General features: G+C 34.2%; 1 protein-coding gene across 2 annotated transcripts; it reads left to right on the top strand.

The window, feature by feature from the left end:
• Window positions 1–4,146: 4,146 nt before the first annotated feature.
• On the top strand, window positions 4,147–7,569 carry LOC108193715 (uncharacterized). 2 transcript variants are annotated; one of them, XM_017360501.2, is made up of 6 exons: window positions 4,147–4,389; window positions 4,564–4,851; window positions 4,944–5,117; window positions 5,239–5,345; window positions 5,789–6,111; window positions 6,736–7,569. In XM_017360501.2, the coding sequence occupies exons 1-6, from the start codon at window positions 4,276–4,278 to the stop codon at window positions 7,341–7,343; spliced, it is 1,614 nt and encodes a 537-aa protein (XP_017215990.1). In that variant the 5' UTR covers window positions 4,147–4,275; the 3' UTR covers window positions 7,344–7,569. The 2 variants fall into 2 exon arrangements, with proteins under 2 accessions (XP_017215990.1, XP_017215992.1); XM_017360503.2 differs by having other exon boundaries at window positions 4,148–4,389; window positions 4,567–4,851.
• The last annotated feature ends 14,512 nt before the right edge of the window (window positions 7,570–22,081 follow it).

Raw genomic sequence — 22,081 nt, 5'->3', positions numbered from 1 at the left:
ATAAGAGTGTGAGAGTTGTCCCAGTCAAAACAGGGTTACACTTTTTCACCACCAAAATATAATTGGATGAAACTCAATATTATATTCAATATAATTGGAATAATCTGTTTTCGTTCTAGGTTGTAGGTTGTAATTGACTCTATATTTTTATTTAGAATTTTTTCTAAAATATTAATTTTTATTATATAATCAAAATATTTAAAATTACGTACAAATAATCAAACAAACTTATGATCACGTATTTAGGTTGAATATCTCATGATTTCCATAAAGGCTACTGTGCATGTATATACATTTTCGGCGACTGGGCCATATCTATTTTGTCATGTCTCTCAGCGAATTTCCAATCCAGACTAGAGATTGATTTATAGTTGTTTTCATAACTTCATATGAAAATTTGTTTAAAAAAAAAAAAAATTCATATGAAAATCTCGCACACTGCAGCATGGGAAATATTATTATATATACTTCTAAGTTCTAATGTTTAGAGCAAACCATAACTAGAAATTATAGTCAGTGGCGGAACGAGGAATAATATTTAGGGGGGCTTAAATTTGGAAGCAAGTGACATGGGTTAGAGTAAGCAACCAGTTCTAAGTGACATGGGTTTTTACTTAGAATAGCGACTTTTTTACGTCACTGTAGACCTCCGAAAAAGCGTAAGCAACCAGTTCTAAGTGACATGGGTTTTCACCATTCCTTTTCAAGATGTCTCCATCTCCTTGTGTAGCGTGATAAGATAAGGACCACTAAAGGCCCGGTTTGTCCTTCCCGCAAGAACTCCATTGCAGGAAATATTAAGCCTATGGGCAGTGGGCACTGGGAGCCGACCGGTGGAAAGGAGAGCGCAACTGAGCATATTGTCACGGGTTCGCGGCCGAATGAATTTATCGCAATGAGAAGCTGAGTTAGAGTAGTGTCGTTTCTCGACGGTAAAGGAAGACCAAGTTCATGAGAGTGTGTGCGTATGACTTATGAGTGTATTTGTTTGAATGTATTTGTTAATCAGACTCTCTTTAGACTAAGAGCAAGTTCAAAGTAGAGAGAGAAAGAGAGTATGTATAACAATATATTAATTATAATATATAGGATATAACAAGGAGATAGATGTTTTATAAATAAGGCTTCAAGAGGTTGTTCTAGTGATAGAAGGCATCACTGGGATATTGTTGGATCAACATTTTTCATCAAATACCCTAAATTTTGAGACATATTATAAGGCATCTCTTGAACTCGATCTAAGTGTCCTAAATTATATTGACATGAATAATTCAGCGAGGGCTGGGAAAAAAATTTACACTGTTTTTTCGAGGTTAGGGGGGGCTCTAGCATCTTCTAGCTCCCCTCTGGTTCCGCCACTGATTATAGTATATAAACTTGACAAACAGCAGATCTACTGTATGGAGTATGGACAATGTATTTAAATCTCACAACAAAAATCGATAATTTAAGTTTTAAGTGCTCATATATACACTCTTAATTCCATTTAAACACATTATAATTCTACTGTAGCCGTAGGTCATATTACTTCGCAACTCATGTTGATATAATATGCATGAACAAAATAAGAGAGAATAAGTCCAAAAATAAAATTACATAAGTAATTCTGTGGTGTTCATATGGCATCATCCTAGGCTGTTTATATATCAGGTTGATTTAAGTTTTTATATATCGTTTTGACTTCTCGTACAACTTTTTTAGATTTTTGATGATATAATTATAATCATTTTTTATAAATAATATTCAACTATATATATTATTGGATAATCCGACAGTTTTCATAGATTATATACTTCAGTAAGTCAGTTTTGGTGATATGGTTAAAATATTTTAGAATGTATGAAAAATAACACAAACGTATTGAAAAAGACGTTAAATAAATAAACAATCATATCCAACTTATATGCCATTTGAAAATAAAGGAGACTACTCAATAGACGATTCCAGATGCATTTTTTGGGTCCAGATATTGGGCCTCCCTACCTGGCCTGCCAGACTATCGGGGGGTCACCTTTGATAGTATAACCTCAAATAATTTCAAATTTAAATTTATATTCCTTCCGTCTCTTTTTACATGTCTATTTTGCTTTTCGAAGAGTGGAATTGACCATTTTTTGACTAAACATTACAAATTATCTACTCATCATTTCTAAAATCTGAAAGTTGCATATTAAAATAGATTAATTATACTTTTTAGTGATATAATTTTTATTATTTTTCTCAATTATCTGATATATGTAAAGTTCAGTCAAAATATAATCAATTTGATTGATCAAAAGTCAAAATGGACATGTAAAAAGGGACGGATGGAGCATTTATTTTATCTAAAAACTAGTTCTAACTTCTAATTAATGATTTAGACCGGAAATTACATCAAACCAAGAGTGACTGACTGAGTAGTAATTAGCTAATAGAATTAGGAATCCATATACGAAAATATACAATTTAAAAAAGGCATGTAATAAAATAATTGGAAGGATTAGTGCTTTATTAAAAAAATAAGCCCAGTTCGGTGATTCACGAATAAATGCTCCATAAACTTGTTCCCTCTAAAGGGTATAACCTAATGAAAAGAAAAATGAGTAAATCAGCAATATTGACATCGGCGGCAGCAATGCGTGTATAGGCAAGGTAGGAAGACTGGCGACAAATTTGCAATGCTTGCTGAGCATTATCCGTTAGTTTCGGTTCTCTTCAGCATATATATCCGTTTAGCAACCTAGGTGTCACTTGGAACCTGTTCTGTCCGCCACGTGTTCACTTGTTTTTTATTAAATTATCGCACTTCTGTCATAACATTTTTTAAATACATTAAAAAAATAAGCGAATATCCTATCATTCATATCGGTTACTCGAAATAATATACTATGATCATTACCTAAATAATTATATTTCTGTCCAGAGATTGTTGAAATAATTAGTAATCGGGACTCATCTCATTCCGGTTATAAAGTGATTTTGGGCGAGTAAAAGAATTTATTTTTTTCATTCATGAAATACAAGGATATTAAATTGAGATTGTGTAAAATTCATTAAAATATATTTCAGATTATGCTAAAAAATCTAGTTGTATTCAATCATAATTTTAAATTATACCTTAAAATCTGATGTTATTCAATTGAGATTGTTTGAAATCTATAAATCCGATGGTATTTTAATGTTAATAATTTTTTTTTACATTTCATAAAATGATAGATTTTGTGGGATTTCCCGATATATTTTAAATTTGTTGAAATCTCACCAAGATCCATGAAATTTCGAAGTATTATGATAAAATCTTAAGGAATTTATATATCAACTTTATGACATTTCATTAAAAAACCGCACAAAATCAAAATCAAATATTGTCTTTGTCCCAACCAAATCTTGACAGTTCTTTTTTGATGTCCCAACTTCCAACCAATTTTTTACGTTTCAAAATTTACCAAAAATAGTCAATCGGTCCCACCATTTCTCCACTTTTTTCCCTTTTTACTCCTCCGTTCTCAAATCACACGTAAACAATTGGAATGCATTAAAATTCATACATAAAAACCAATCTATTAAGATCTCAATCAAATACATCTCAATCTATTAAGATCTCAATCAAATACATCTTTTAATTATTAAATTTATTATTATTATCTTCTTGTTATTAATGAATGGTATTTGTTTCAGGTAGCGTGGTCTTACAAGTTGGGACGTTTTTTTTTCGAACATTAAGGTGTTATTGTCTAAACTTTCGGAGACATTTTCATGTCTTTTGGTTAGATGATAAGCTTTTTTGAATGAAAGAAACTCCTCGGAGTATTGACGTATATCGATACGAGCAAATGTATTTTCTGTAAAAAAAAATACTATCTTGTATGTCTTATTATTTCAACTTTTTTCATGATCATCGAATGGAAATGTAACCGACATTTTCACCGAGTCAACATATTTTCTCAAAAATTCCCCCGAACGATCAAAAACTTATTTGCTAAACATCGTGTGAACTGAACAAGTTAATTCTCGAAGCTGACGTGAGTCGCGGATTCGAAAATGAACCAAGCCAGCAAAAGCAACGAGGTGCACGAGTGAAGTTGTTTGTCCAGTAGCCCAAACCAGCAAACAATCTCCATTCATCTCACTCTCTCTTATGTCTCACTTTGATCTCTCTTCTCCCAGTCGACTCACCGAGTCACCCGCCGTTTTTTTTTTCTTCACTTTATTTCCCATTTTCACTTTTAACACCACTCCCATTCTTATTTTAAACTAGGGCTCCTTTTATTTTCTCTCTGTTATTTTCCGGCAACTATGAATCCCTCCGGCACCAAATTTCCGGCGCCGGTGAAACAAGAAGTTGAGGATCAGTTAGAAGATCAACATGGGCCCCTCTACAAGCGCTCCAAGGCCTCCTCCTCTTCTAGTGTATGTAATTTTAACTTCTTAAATATTTTTTTTATGTTCTTAGTTAAAATCTTGTTATATTTAGTTGCTTTGTTAATTATTTTAAATTCTTGAGATATAGTGATGCACAGATATAGCTAGTTAGATATGACTGAGTGTTTTTATTTGTTAATTTTGCGAGTTGTTAATTGATAGCAGCAAATTGGTGTGCGGAGTGATAGCATTTATGCTGCACCACCGCCACCGGCGCAATATAATCCACTTGATGAGCCTAGTCCGTTAGGGTTGCGGTTACGAAAGAGCCCTTCGCTTTTGGAATTGATCCAGAGGAGGCTTTCGCAACCAGATAGCTCTAATCCCGGAGGAGGTCCTGCCAAGAATGAACACAGAGGTGGCGGTGCTGGTGCTGCCTCGGGTAGTGGTGAAAGTAGGCTTAAGGCCTCGAATTTTCCTGCCTCGATTCTTAGAATTGGCGCCTGGGAGGTATAATTGGAATGCAAAAGTTTTGGCAAGTGTGTATGTTGTTCTATTGTTTTGTGTTTGGTACATGGTTGATTTTGTTATGATTGTTGCAGTATAAGTCGAGACACGAGGGGGACCTGGTGGCAAAGTGTTACTTTGCGAAGCATAAGCTTGTTTGGGAAGTTCTTGATGGCGGTCTCAAAAATAAGATTGAAATCCAGTGGTCCGACATTATTGGTTTGAAGGCTGCTTATCCTGATGACGGACCTGGGACTTTGGATGTAGCGGTAATTATCTTTCTATTTGTAGTTTATACACGTGTACTATATCGCTACTATTCTACGTCTTCACAATGGCATTAGTTATTTTTAATGTCTCTTGCGTAATATTCTGATTTATACGGCGCAGCTGGCAAGACAGCCGCTTTTCTTTAGGGAGACCAATCCACAGCCTAGGAAGCACACACTATGGCAGACAACAGCGGATTTTACAGGTGGACAAGCTATCATATTCAGGTATTTCTTGAATTTATGAAGTGCGTATGCTTACCATTGTTGCATCTGGTATTACCACGTCATAGGTACTAACTTTGTATTATAACAGAATTCTATGTAGAAACCGCAAAGTTAATGGGTTGTGGTAGTGCTTGAATTTTGCAATAATTCAAATAAGACCCTTGCAAGTTCTACATAACTCTGTCTTGCACATTCTGCAGCTACTAAATGAGTGAAAGCCTACCATTTTTGTTTATAGATAGTTATTCCTAAAGCAGTCTTAGTACTATAGGTTCATCCTATTTACCCTAAATTTAATAAACGTTAAACGCTCATTTTCTTTGGCAACTTTTATGTATCATTAAATGCATATAATACATATTACTAAATTTTAAGTAGTTCATAGTAGCTTCATGTCTGTGTATTATATTGCCATCAATGATACATGTTTTGCTTTGTTGCAGGCGACATTATCTGCAGTTCCCACCAGGCTTGTTAGGAAAGCAGTTTGAGAAGCTCATTCAATGTGATCCTCGTCTCTGCTTTCTGAGTCAGCACGAAGATATGGTAGATTCTCCATATTTTGAACCCAGAAAACCGATCTTCGACAAATTAGATGACGTGAAGAATGAGATTGATATAAATATTGCTACTGGGCCTGCCACCTCTGAATTGAGGGATCAAGTGTCAACATCTGGGACTCGATCTTCATTCTCAAAAAATGAATATGACTTTCTCAGTAGGCATCATGATCATTTTCTTCACGAGTCACCTTCACCAAGCTCAGGTAAATATGTTGGCCACTTAGCATGGACATGGCTACTATGCTAATAATATCTCCTATTTGATTCAGAAATTTCTGTCACTTTTTTTTTGTGCTAATTGTCTTCTATTTTTTAAACAAAAATTATTGGAATACAAATAAAAAAAACATTATTCAAGTACTTTTGGGCAATTTACATATTTTTAATGGATTTTGAAGCACAAGGGGAGGGCCGAAGGGTAAGTGAGAATTCTTTGTATTATTAATAAAAAAATGGTAACTTGTCAGTGTAACTACTTTTTTTGAGACAATGCTGGTCTTTTAGAAGCTGTTGCAAATTAGCACCAAAGCTTAGCGAGTTTGTGTCATGCAAGGTTTACTTTATGTTCAGTTTCCACTTTGTTTTCTATTACTAATCCTTCTAGTGGTACTCGAATTCGAGATTTTTTTGATTTCACAGCAACTAAATGCAAACAGTAGTAAGGCTGCCTTGACTTCCAGCTTTAGTTCTACTGAAATATAATCATCTTTTGAGGTTCACGGTGGGGCACTTTGAAAAACTTCTTTAGCAATGTGGTAGAACAATTTATTAAGATTTGTTTTACAGTCTTTAACAAATATTGCTCTAACTTGACTTATTATCTATAGTAATCGACAGCAAAGTGATTGAGAATATAAAGAACAATAGCTTGGAGGAGTTGAAGAATCGTAGCTGTTGGGATCGTATCAGAGTTCCTGGACTTCACACTTCACTGTCAATGAATGATCTAGTTAGCCACCTTGAAAACCAGATCTTGGAGCCCACTATTTCAAATAGTCCTATCTTATCTGATGATCAACGGAGAAGTTTGGAGATTCTGGAAGAGATCAGCAAGTGCTTATTTACGGATTCTCGTCATATTACTTCTGATGAGAAGTCTGTGATGTCAAGAGTCGACTCCCTGTGCTGCCTCCTGCATCCTTCGACAGTTCAAGAAGACCCTCTTGACAAAGGCAATAATACTAATATGGCTACTAGTGAGGATAATAAACATGTACATGAACTGAAATGGTTCGACACTAAGCTCAAAAGCAAGGTTGCAGAAGAAGCTCCAACTCTACACAGTGAACTGAATGATGGATCCGGCTGCAAACAGGAACCTGATATGTCTAGGAAGGACTCTGTCGGAGATTTGCTGCTCAATCTTCCCCGAATAGCATCATTACCACAGTTCTGCTTCAACTTTTCTGAAGATCCTGATAATCAAAACAAATGAAGTGTCCTCGGCAACTTCTCTCCTTGTGTAATTATCATGTGTACAAGGGTTATACCCTAGTCGTTGACGGTAAACTTCTGTAGGTTCTTTCTAGGTTTTCTCAAAATATTCGTAGACATGACGGGTTGACTATTTAGGTTTTTTAAAGAAATTCGTAGACACAACGGGATGAATATTCCTGCTTTTTTTTTTTTAATTATTATTTAGGTTTATGTAGTTTTGAGTTTATGCTGTGCAGTTTAATTGAAGTTGAAGCAGCCCTTGTAGATGTAAGTCTAAATGTAAAGACAACCCTATCTGTTACATAGGGATGATAACTCAACAATAGAACAGGACAAGTAAATAACACTACGCCTGCACCGGAATCGGAGGATACGAAGACAAAGGTTGAAGAAGCCATCTACAGTCTTGAAGGAATAAGTTCACTGGAAGAAGTTCATTAATATGTTCATGCCTCAGTGAAGAATAAAGATTGAAGTATTCAAGATTGTGGAAGCAATGAAGATGTTGTCCAAGTACTCGAAAGATTTCAGTGCAACCCCTGAAGCAAGATATTTCTATATATCTTGGTTGGTTATTTATAATCAACAAACTGAAGCATAAACTAACCCGGAACCGACTGATCAATGGTTGCTGACAAAGACGGTACAATGTTCAACTTCAGTGTTAGTCGCTTGTGAACCAGACCAGTGCACTAAGCGTCAGCACGTACGGAGCTTTGCAAAGTATTTATCGATCGAAGAATTGATCCATTCATATCAAGTCATTTGTTCCAAAGCCAAGTCAAGCCAAATGCCAGCTATGCCAAAGCTTACTGCTCAAATGCCATATGTCAAAGCTTCCACAGAAAGCCATATCAGGAAGTGACATTTTATATATGTGTGCACTTATATATTTGTATATGTACAAATATAATTATATATGTATATATGTATATTTAATTAAATATAATATATATAATATATATGTATATATGTTTTTAAACATATGTATATGTATATTTATATGTATATATATTTAAATAAATATATATGTATATAGTATATGTATTTATATTTTACATAAACATTTATATATTTAAGTGTATATATATATATTATATTATGTGCATAAATATGTGTATATTACTATATTTATATCTATAGATAATTATATATATATCCCTATATATATTTATATTTATATTTACATATAATTTTATGTATATTATATATATTTAAGAGGTAATTGCATATCGCACCCCCTAACTATCGTTCAAAAACGATATTGTACCCATACTTTGAGAAACTCAACTCGCACCCCTTATCTTTACAGTTCAAGCCCGAGATGCACCCCTCTGCCGTTAACGCCGTTAACTCCGTTAAGTCATTATACAAATAATTGCAAATCGGACCCCCTAACTTACGTTCAAAAACGATATTGTGCCCATACTTTTGAAAACTCAAATCGCACCACCTATTTTTACATTTCAAGAACGATACGCACCCCCCCCCTTAACTTCCATTAAAATACTTCATCCGTCTCAATTTACATGTCCCTTTTGCTTTTCGAGTAGTCAATTTGACTAATTTTTGACCAACTATTAGAAAATATTTATTTATTATTTTAGGAAATAGAAAGTTATATATTAAAATAGACTAAATTTACCTAAAATATACACTTACACTATTTTAAATATAAACAATAAATATTATGTGATATTAATTATAAATAATACTTAAATTTATATAAATTTATATATTTTAGGGGGTGCGATATGCAATTACCTCTATATTTTATTCAATATATAAATTTATGTATTATTTATAATAAATATCACATAATATTTATTTATATATATAAAATAGTGTGTATTTTAAGTACTTACTATCACATAATATTTATCTATATCTATTTTAAAATCATTTGATATGTAAAATCATTCTGACTTGGGGATAGCTTAATTAAACAAAAATTTTAAAAAAATATCATCAAAAAGTAAATCCAGTCTATTTTAATATGTAACCTTCTATTTTTCAAAATAATAAATAAATATTTTCTCATAGCTGGTCAAAAATTAGTCAATTTGACTCCTCGAACAGCAAAAAGGACATGTAAATTGAGACGGAGGGAGTATTTTAACGGAATTTAACGGAAGTTAACGGAATTTAACGGAGGGGGTGCATATCGTTATTGAAATGTAAAGATAAGGGGTGCGAGTTGAGTTTCTCAAAGTATAGGTACAATATCGTTTTTGAACGATAGTTAGGGGGTGCGATATGCAATTACCTCTATATTTAAATATATGAGAATATATTTAAATATATGTATATATATATATTACTATATGTTTATATAAATATTATTTATATACATTTATATATATATCTTTATTTATACATATATTTATATAATATTATGAATATAATATAAATATATGGATGGAGCAAACTCAAGTCAATCTCAGTCAAAGGAGTGATAACAAGGAAAGCTCTTACTATGTGAGGAACAACATTTGACCGAAGTCAACAGCTCTTCCTCACTTAGAAAATTCTCTAAGTACATCACAGTGAAGACATAGCACTCTTGAGGCGCAACCTTTGACCAAAGTCAAAGTTCGTCCCCAAGAGATGAGAGATAACAGGGGAAGCATTACAATGGTGGAGCAAGTTCATATTTGCCTTAGAATTTCTCTAAGTCACCATATACCTCTTGCACACTCTATGGCGCAACATTTGACCAAGGCGCAAGGTTTGACCCGGGCGCAACATTTGACCGGTCAAATGTTGCTCCTCTACTAACAACTCTTGGCACTAACCCTTTGTGACTTAGAATAATTTCTAAGTCACAACTCTACAAGGGATGCACTATATTGGAACAACATTTGACCTGGTCAAATGTTGCTCCTCTAATCAACAATCTTGGCGCAACTTTTACAACTTAGAATTCATCTAAGTCATACATACACTGGAATGCCTGTGGAAGCGCAACTTTGGAAAGCCATGTTTCTTTTCAAAGGGAATCATCACTAGACATCATGGAGGCGCAACTTCACTTGGAGCGCAAACTTTGACCAAGTCAAAGTTTGCGACTCCAAGCCATTTTCTCAGTGGTACAGGTTATAACTTAGAATAAATTTTAAGTGGTACATATACTGTGAAGCATTGGGCAAGCGCAACATTTGACTGGCGCCAAGTTTGACCTTCAAAGATTCAGTGGCGCAACTTTGGAGTTAGTTTTTATTTGGACAATTCAATTTAACCACAGTTAAATTGAATTCGTCCAGGACGAACTCAAGTCGTCCAGGACGAACTCGTTAACCATGGTTAGTTTATGAAAGCCTATAAATATGTGATTGTGGTTCTCACAATTAACATCATCCTTCGGGATGGATGGCCAAGTGCTATGCACAAACTCTCTCAAATATACACACACCCTAGCCTAGTTTTGTACCATAAATATTTGTAGTGGATAGGGCTTGTAATATTTAGAGGAGTGGTCATTGTAGCCAACCTTCGGGTTTGGATTTATAGCACCCTTTGAGGTATTTATCAATATACAGATATACCTTGGAAAATATTGTGTGTTGGTTTAATATTTTCATATCCTCAGAAACTGACCCAATAAATATCCGGAACACGAAACCCATTACAGGACTGCAATTTATTTATCCGCAAGATTCGAAAGAATTTTAAATTGTAGTGAGTATCGTATTCAACCCCCCCTTCTACGATACTTTGGACCTAACAATTGGTATCAGAGCGGGCTGATTGATATACAAATCAGGATCCTTATCGTACGGAAAATCAAGAACCTAGCTTTTGATATTTGATTAGGGGAAATGTTCTTCCGGTTTGTGTTGCTGAATTTGTCCGTAGGCCTAAGCAAGGATTATCTGTCGGATACTGAACTTTGGACCGGGACTTATAAATTTATACTTTAAATTTTAATAAGTTTATTTTATAAATTTAACTTAATTTATTTTAAACTTATTAATTGAGTTTATTATGAATTAATTAAATTTATCTTATAAACTTAATTAAATTTACTTTATAAACTTTGCTAAATTCATTTATTAAATTTGCTTAAATTTATTTTAGACTTGTAAAGTTTACTCTTAGACTTTATCAAGGTTATCATAAATTTTTATAAATTTATTATTTAAATTTGTATAGTTTATGATTTAAATTTAAGTTAAAATATTAAATATAAATTTAAGAGGATTTAACTGATTATGGATATAAGTTCAAGTTCAAGGGTTCAATTTCATTTGTTCTGGAAGCTATGATTTAATTGGAGACGAGACACTTGAATATTTTCAAAAATTAAATTTATTTAATAAATTTTAATATATTTACTAAATGAATTTGAAATAAATTTGTTCTAAACTTATTCAGTTTATTATGAATTTATTTGAATTTATTTTTTAAATATAATTAAATTTACTTTATAGATTTAACTTAGTTTATTTTATACTTTATTTTCTTTCATCTTTTAAAACTTATTTTTAAATTTATTTTCTTTATAATTTAAACTTAGTTTAAATAATCAAGTGTCCCGTAACCTTTTGAATTATTCTACTCCAAGACAAATCAGATTGACATTTAGTTGAGACAGATCAGGCTGACAGATTACAAGACAAACATTGGGCTTTCAAATACCAGATTCTCAGAAGCGGTAATGGAAGTACATTGATGACCCAATCCAATTGATTTCTCAAAGGATTATTAGAAGCAGTTTTCTATGTTCGACAAAGCTGATTGTGATTCGAAGAAGATTCTATTGAAGACTGATTGGACACTACTGATAGTGAATTTTGAAGAAGATACTTCAGGCCTTGATCTGAGTAATTACTCCTACTTGATTATCAGATCACCAGATCAGGATGGGAATTTGCTACATATGCAGTGAAGCATCTTTCCAGGGCTCGGAATGTCAACTTTGAATGGCACCACTGGTAGTAGGAAAAGAGAAGTTTTTGCAGACGAATCTTCAAGGGATTTCAATCTAACTCAGTGATTCAGGGATATACAATTACACAGTGAATTGTATCAATGCTAAATCCATCCAGAATCAACTGAACCAAAGACAGAGAACTGTGGAGGTTTAAGGATATAATTATCGAGTTACTACCGTACCAAATCAGTTTCGTGCATTAATGTCAGAACCTTGGGATTGAACAGGAGAGTTTGTAACTACTGAATTTGAGGAAGCTCAAGTCGACGAAAGTTAACACTTTTGAAGAATGTGAGGACATAACTTCAAGGATTAGCATAACACTATCTGAGAGGTTTAGTCATGTCAGATTCAGATGGAATCCATTGGTTTCAAGTGGAGACTCTTCGGGGTTTAGTTCGACAGGTTGTTTGAAAACTGAGTTGGTCAGTACACACAATATTGATTGGTATCTTTAGCAAAGGAGGGTTGCTATATATATTGAAGCCTCGACAAACAAGGATGATAGGGATTGTCTAAAATTCAAGTGGATGTTTTGAAAGAAGCATCACAACAAGTTCTTATGCTATTTTAGGAAAGGTGTGAGATGGATCAATTGCTGATGAGAAGGATGATTATGGTTATCTGGCTATCCAAGCATTCTCTGAAGATGATTCACTTCGCACTTCTCAGGTACGAATTCTTTCTAACTATGCATTACATATTTCTTTATATTCAAAGCATGTTATAAATCTGAGTAGAATTGTTTAACACACAAGCACAAGCATGATAGCATCACAATAGATAATGTTGAACTAGTATGCTAGATCACTGTTCTGGTAACTAGGATTGATGATAATCTTGTGCATGTGTCTTTAGCAGATTCTTAACATGTGTATGAATATTTAGGATTTGATTATTTGCAATGGTGAGATTAGAAGCTTTCCTTTGGAACACGACTCTTAGTTTTAGGGGTTATGATCCTAGCATATATAACTTTGTTAAAACACTTACTTTCAGATTCCCTAGTACAACTAGATTTGCTTATTTATCTGAATTGTTTGTTAAGGAATTTATTTGTTCTATGATGGTATGTCTACCTTGTGTCAGTAGAACTTTTAGAACTTCATGTTAGATCTAAAACTGACTTAGGTAATAGAGATAGTATAATGCCATATAACAACAGATTGGAATCAGATCCTTATGCTCTTAGAAGATTATTGAATATATGTAATTCTACTTGATACCTGTTGCATTTGTGTTAATTGGTTTAAGTAGAGAGTACTGAATCTTCTGAATTGCATAACTGCCTATCTTGCTCTTGTCTTATCTTTGATTGTTTGCCATGTGTATTCAACATCATGTCTACTTATTTTCATGTCATGAATGCATGTCTTTGTACTTGCATTGATTTTAGAAAAGCATGTTTGAGAATCACATTTGGGCAATGTCTAGATAAGAATTAGCATGTTAAGGTTGTTTCTGTTGTTACCATTGTTAAAGAAAAATCTCTAATCCATCCGGACCCAGTTATGATTGGGGACCATAGAACACTTTCCATTTGTGATTGCAGGTTACATATGTTCCATATGATTTTTGGTGCACTCTGTTTGCTGAGTAGCTGAAATCATATATTTACCAAAAGTACCCTGTTAGCAAATGTGATCATGTGAGCAGTTCCGTCAATAATCTTTGAAAGATGACAACAAAGATTCTCTTACGGGACATGCCTGTTTTCCTGGAATGTCATCATGGAAGAATATCTTTCTTGGAAGAGTCAAAGCACACAAATTCTTAGTATCAGACGGTTCTCTGACAAAGGACATTATGTCAGTTCATAGAATAGTGTTTTATCTTAAATCAAGAAGGATGTGAATTTTTCTCATAGCTAATATGGAACTTCAATTGAAGATGGAGTGAGCTGTTTTGATAATGAAGCTTCATCGGATGAGTATTAGCTATGGCACTTGAAGCTCTCAAACTTGTATGTCAAAACAAGGACCTCTTTTTATTAGTAAGAAGAGAATTGGTGAGAGGACTACCTCATTTGGAATTCATTGTGGATGAAGATTATGAGGTATGTCAATAGGGAAGTCAAAGGAGCATCGCACAGAAGCAAAGATATGATCAACATTACTGAGCCGCTTCAGATGATACGTATGGATTTCTACAGATCAGTTAATGTCATGTCTAAAACAAGCCAAATATCTTTTTACGATGATCATTGACTACTCTAGATTCTTTCGTGTTGTTCGTATGTGTTCGAAGGACAAGACGTCACAAATGAAGGTTGATCAAGATGAACCCTGATCATTGATAAATCCAGAAAGGCACCATTCTTGTCAGTCGCCAATCAGAAGCAAACACTAACTCTTGGTATGTGTTTGGAGGAAAATGCCTCTTTGCAAGTCTTGCATTTGAAGCTCATTGAATATTTTCCTCGGCTACTCAATGGAGTCTACAGTCTACAGGGTGATTGTGATTAATCAACAGAAGGTGATTGTAAGTCTGGACAGGACGTTGAACGACACTTTGCTCCAAGCTGCTAAAGGTGATATTATTGGTATAATGATGATTCAGATCCAAGCAGAATCTCTTTGCAAGGATAAGGATTATTAAAGAAATCCCAGCAACAGCTTAGGGGGAGCATTTGGTAGATCCACTAGTCAAACTCAACACCACACAAGATGAACAGGACATATAAAGAACGTATCTGCTTAGACAAAGGGTTTGGAGTCAATATTATTCCCGGGTTCTAGTTCTTAAATGTTCCTAATGGTGAAGTGAAGACTCGGAGAGCTATTGTGAAAGGATGTTATTTCTTTGAGTTTCAATCTGAAGTGAAACTTGAGGAAGATTCAGAAGCTCTTAAATGGATCCAGATTGAGTGATTGCACAGCAAGATGATCTCAATCAGTTTGAAAGCAGATTGTGCGGATTCTAATACCTGACCTAATGACAATTCAGTACTTAGTACTTGTCGGGTATTTAGATTCCAACTGGATGTTTTTGGCTCTGTTACGAGGGACAAGCCAATTTGGTTGCTTAGAGTTATTACAAAGGAGAAGGTTATGAAGATGATGGAAACAGAATCTTTAAGTTCAGGACTCTACATCTTAGGGGACTCAACGACCTTCATGATTGAACTAAAGCACCATTGACGAGACTCGGGTTCAGGATATTACCGTGAGCTAAAAGATGAAGCTTCATGCAACATTTCAAGGGCTTTGCAGTTGCAGATCCAACAGAATTTGTATGCTCTTTCTTCACCAGCTCTCTATCAGTTGTTATCCAAGACTTGATGATAGTCACGAACATGGTATGACTTCTGACTAGCATATTTTTTTTGAATATCTATTTGCTAGAGTCATATTTGGTATCCAAATTATTACCTCTCATGATACAAGGCACACACAATATAACTATCTATGCTGTGATACCATGATTATATTATATGTGGACTAACGTCACTTGTGCAAGATAATTGCTAAGTGAATGCAGATTAGTGATATGATGAATTTGTTGGAAAGTTGCAATTCTTTATGGTCTACTAGTTAGCCTAAAGAATGATGGCAATAAGAGGAAGTCAAGGATGTTTTGAATATGCGCATTTTGGAAGATTCTAGACATGTCAAGACTTATGCCAACAACCACTGGACTTGATCAGTACAAGAAAGGTACATCAGCTGAAATGTCAAGTCTCAGAGGTATTCAACTTATCACTTTACTTAACTGCAAGTAGATCACATACTATATTTTCTATAAGGTATTACTTCTTTCATGAGCATGTCTATCGTATTTCTTAAATGAATTCATGAGTATTAAATTGTCTATACATAGGACTTGTGAATTTATTTAAAATCCAGTACCTCGTGCTTTTTGCCATTATATATGATTGCCATGATAATATGTTATATGCTTAGATGGTGATTATATGTTTTAGCATGAGTGTTTGTTATTTCAATTATTTAAATTGTGTTGCATGACAATTAAGTGACTTATTTGTTCATGATTTAAATGATTAGAGATGACATGAAGCATGACTTAATTATGTTATTTTTCTTGATCTATACCTCTTCAACAATTGGTATCTAGTAGAGAAATTTATCATAATCTAGTTGTGATATATTTGTATATGTGAACATACTTAGGATGATTCTCTAGGTTGAATTCACTTATATTGATATATAATCGGTTGCATGACTTATTTGTTTCTAGACTTATGACTTGTATCAGTAATTGGTATCTAGTTTGAATCTATTTAGAATTTAGTCATGATATACTAATATTTGTGGAGTTACTTAGATTCTCTCTAGGCTGAATCCATTTATATTAGTGTATATATTTGAAGCATAACTATTTGTGTTGGATATTTGATGATTTATTAATTGATATTTTGTTTCATGTCTAACTGCATTAGTTGTGATACTTATAGTGTTAGTGATATTTTTGCATGCTTATATGTAGATCACTAATATTAAGTATTAATATTTTCTGCGAGGAGTTGTGTGAGTTCACTTGTGTTTAATGATTATCCGTGTAAGACTTGTGAACTTTTCTTCAACTTTCTCTCGGGCTTGCGAATATCTTTGTATGATTGTCATGATTTTAGTTGTTATATGCTGATGTGATGATTATATGATATTGCGTAGGTAATTATTATTTTATCTTAGTTAGATTGTGATCCATGACAATTATATGCGTATTTGTTTCATGATTGACTTTGATAGAATAATAGAAGCATGATTAATTCATTTTTGAAATATTTAATTGGTATCTACTTTTGATGCTTTATTGATGTTTTATTTGTGAATTGATTGTGATGTATTGGCACTGGTGAAATATTGTTGCATATTTCTTAAAACCACTGGTGCTAATATATTTTAGGTGTTTAATATTCTGAGTACAAGGGAGACAACATAATCTTTATTCAGTCTCGTATTTATGTTCTGGAGTGGTGAGTTTCTGTCAAGAAATTTCCTTATCAATTGATTTCAACAATTGGTATCCACTACTCTATTTCATAAATATTTCTTAGAATATTTTGCATCTATACATGTAGCGTCATAGGACGAGACATTGATTATCTTGTATTTTTGTACTTGGTGATCTTTGTCACTTGCAGCGTCTGTTTTGACGATGTGCTAGTATGAGGCCTTTTCACTAATTAGTGTGGCGAATGCTTTATACACTGTAGCACATAAATTTTCTTGTTTCCTTTTTAAATTGTGGTGAGAAACAGGAGTCTGTGTCTTTTTCAAAGACAAGTTCATCTAAACATTTTATGCATAGATTCAGACTCTCGTACTCAAACCAGTTTTTAATGGAAAACTTTGATTCTTTCATCGGTTGTGATTGTCATTCTTTATGCAAATCATTTTTACAATCACAACTGATTCATTTTTCCTCAAAAGATTAAATGCAATTGCTTTCATTCAAAATCATAGATTTTCTAAAATGCATTTATATCTCTTTCTGTTCTGTGGAACTTAATCAGCCTCTTGGCTTTCCTAAATAGTCATAAGGTTGAAAACCAACAATCTTTATCCCAGACTATAAAACCAAATTCAGAACACATCCCAACTTTCCCCCTGCAGTGATAAGGAACTTATTAGACTAGAGGTCAATAAGGGAGAAACTGTACTTGTTGCAGCAAATAAGGATGTGAGGGATAGTGTACCCACAGCTCTACCTCTCAAGAAGAAAAGGTGTTTTCAAACCTGAGGTAACTGTTGCTCATCTGTATTCTCTCAAAAGAATATAGAGCTGAAAAGGCAATAAAACAGTCTCTGGAATCATTCTCTCAACAGGATGAGTCCATTGAAATTCGCTCGTCAGCCAGAGCATCTTGTATGGAGTCAAGCACATCATCAGTAATCACTCTGATGAAGAGCCTAAACAAAAATCTTATGGACACAATACAAGAGAGTGCACAGTAAGGTTAAAGGTTTTGTTCTAGAAGCAACTTCTTCATTTACCATTTTACGGTAGATAAGATGGTTGATGCCTTTACAGGTGTAAGGAGGAAACGAGGATCTCAATTGTCAAATCTTCAGGATTCTCGTCTCCCTCCCCAGATAAGAACAGATCTGGATCCAATCGGAATGGATTTCCTATTTATAGGAGATCGGCAACTCTCTGACTATGAGTCAATTTATTGATGAGTCAGTTGAGGATCGGGGATTTACGAAACCCCATTGCACCGCCAGTGACCTCTCTTGAAGGGGCTATGGTGATTTTCTCATGCAGGTACAGAAGACCATACTTTGAGTGCTGAGAGAAACACTGTGAGCCAAACATTGAGAGTTAAACACTTGGTGAGATTCTGAGAAGAACCATTGAGATATCAGAATGAAAAATATGTGAGCATGAGTGAGTGCAAACACATAGGATATTGAGAAGAGTGAAACACTTGTGAGGTACATATAATAATAATTGGTATTGAAAGCTCACAAGTTGTTGAAAGAATTGACGGAAGCAACTACAGTTCATTCCATTTCACGTTGTGAACTTATGGTTGATGATTCTCTTGAATCAAGTGTCTTCACAGACATTGAGGAGGACTTGGGCCTTTGCCATAATTAAGCCTTTGTCTAACCTCCCAGAGCAAACAACTCTGGATCCTTAATTGGATAAGCCACTTAGTGGTTGGCAACTTGTGGACCATGATTCGGATTTATCTGATGAGTCTACAGGGACTGGGAATTACGAACTCCCATTGCACCACCGGTGACCCCCTTTAAGGGTGGCTAAGGTGATTTTCTTGCAGGTACTCAGCATTTTGGAAGCTCAGTATTTGTGTGGAGGGATACACTTACAGAACTCGTGAGTGACACCCTTACCCAAAAACCGAGAGAAAACTGAGTGTTGAGTGATACACCTGCAGAACATTTTAGTGAGACACCCACTAATTACCAAATTTATACCTAAAGACAAAGTGGATGTTGTTACTGGAATGTCAGTTTTTACTCATTACTTTTCCGTTTGGAACCTATTCTTTCAGCATAGGGACCAACCCAATCAAAGTAAACCCTTCTTCTGAACTCTTTCTTCGACCCCAGCTTTAGCGTTGTTTAGTTCTCTATGGGGAGATTATCTTTTGGTACAGGAAGTATTGTACACGTTCCTTGACCTATTTGATACCACATATCCTCGGAGGATTCCACAACTAAGGGGGAGAATATATTTAGGGGGAGAATATATGAAAAAGGGAAGAAAAAGTAAGTTAGCTTTCTTTAGCTGTCTACAACTAAAGGGGATTAAACTACTCTTTAGCTGTGTACTACTGAAGGGGAGATTCTTCTTCAACTACGGAGGAGGATTGATCTTTCATCTAAGGGGAGATAGCTACTTATCACCAAGGGGAACCTGATCAAGGTAACGGGAGGAGAAGTATAAGGTGATACATTTATTCTTCAGTAAGTGGTAGACAGGAACTTATTCATTACCACTGGAGAATTCAATGAAGCTGCTGATTATTCTTTGCATAATGGAATGTTTTGAATTCTCTTCAAGACAGACTATGAGGATTATCTGGCAGGTAAGCAAAAACCAGAGAAATGAAGGTGATATGCACATCTGTTATTTCTATTCATGAAATCTGGAAATGTATTATATGATCCAGAAACTTTGTAGCATTATTTACTAGTCCAGGACTTTACTTTTTCTAGTGTTAGTTGAGTTATCCTCCAGAGGATTTGCTTGTTATGATTAACAAACAAATAGGGGGAGATTGTAAGTCTAAATGTAAAGACAACCCTATCTGTTACATAGGGATGATAACTCAACAATAGAACAGGACAAGTAAATAACACTACGCCTGCACCGGAATCGGAGGATACGAAGACAAAGGTTGAAGAAGCCATCTACAGTCTTGAAGGAATAAGTTCACTGGAAGAAGTTCATTAATATGTTCATGCCTCAGTGAAGAATAAAGATTGAAGTATTCAAGATTGTGGAAGCAATGAAGATGTTGTCCAAGTACTCGAAAGATTTCAGTGCAACCCCTGAAGCAAGATATTTCTATATATCTTGGTTGGTTATTTATAATCAACAAACTGAAGCATAAACTAACCCGGAACCGACTGATCAATGGTTGCTGACAAAGACGGTACAATGTTCAACTTCAGTGTTAGTCGCTTGTGAACCAGACCAGTGCACTAAGCGTCAGCACGTACGGAGCTTTGCAAAGTATTTATCGATCGAAGAATTGATCCAGTCATATCAAGTCATTTGTTCCAAAGCCAAGTCAAGCCAAATGCCAGCTATGCCAAAGCTTACTGCTCAAATGCCATATGTCAAAGCTTCCACAGAAAGCCATATCAGGAAGTGACATTTTATATATGTGTGCACTTATATATTTGTATATGTACAAATATAATTATATATGTATATATGTATATTTAATTAAATATAATATATATAATATATATGTATATATGTTTTTAAACATATGTATATGTATATTTATATGTATATATATTTAAATAAATATATATGTATATAGTATATGTATTTATATTTTACATAAACATTTATATATTTAAGTGTATATATATATATTATATTATGTGCATAAATATGTGTATATTACTATATTTATATCTATAGATAATTATATATATATCCCTATATATATTTATATTTATATTTACATATAATTTTATGTATATTATATATATTTAAATATATGAGAATATATTTAAATATATGTATATATATATATTACTATATGTTTATATAAATATTATTTATATACATTTATATATATATCTTTATTTATACATATATTTATATAATATTATGAATATAATATAAATATATGGATGGAGCAAACTCAAGTCAATCTCAGTCAAAGGAGTGATAACAAGGAAAGCTCTTACTATGTGAGGAACAACATTTGACCGAAGTCAACAGCTCTTCCTCACTTAGAAAATTCTCTAAGTACATCACAGTGAAGACATAGCACTCTTGAGGCGCAACCTTTGACCAAAGTCAAAGTTCGTCCCCAAGAGATGAGAGATAACAGGGGAAGCATTACAATGGTGGAGCAAGTTCATATTTGCCTTAGAATTTCTCTAAGTCACCATATACCTCTTGCACACTCTATGGCGCAACATTTGACCAAGGCGCAAGGTTTGACCCGGGCGCAACATTTGACCGGTCAAATGTTGCTCCTCTACTAACAACTCTTGGCACTAACCCTTTGTGACTTAGAATAATTTCTAAGTCACAACTCTACAAGGGATGCACTATATTGGAACAACATTTGACCTGGTCAAATGTTGCTCCTCTAATCAACAATCTTGGCGCAACTTTTACAACTTAGAATTCATCTAAGTCATACATACACTGGAATGCCTGTGGAAGCGCAACTTTGGAAAGCCATGTTTCTTTTCAAAGGGAATCATCACTAGACATCATGGAGGCGCAACTTCACTTGGAGCGCAAACTTTGACCAAGTCAAAGTTTGCGACTCCAAGCCATTTTCTCAGTGGTACAGGTTATAACTTAGAATAAATTTTAAGTGGTACATATACTGTGAAGCATTGGGCAAGCGCAACATTTGACTGGCGCCAAGTTTGACCTTCAAAGATTCAGTGGCGCAACTTTGGAGTTAGTTTTTATTTGGACAATTCAATTTAACCACAGTTAAATTGAATTCGTCCAGGACGAACTCAAGTCGTCCAGGACGAACTCGTTAACCATGGTTAGTTTATGAAAGCCTATAAATATGTGATTGTGGTTCTCACAATTAACATCATCCTTCGGGATGGATGGCCAAGTGCTATGCACAAACTCTCTCAAATATACACACACCCTAG

Source organism: Daucus carota, chromosome 7 (assembly GCF_001625215.2).
Source record: "Daucus carota subsp. sativus chromosome 7, DH1 v3.0, whole genome shotgun sequence".
NCBI classification, from domain to species: Eukaryota; Viridiplantae; Streptophyta; class Magnoliopsida; order Apiales; family Apiaceae; genus Daucus; species Daucus carota.
This window is presented reverse-complemented; position numbering and strand designations above follow the sequence as displayed.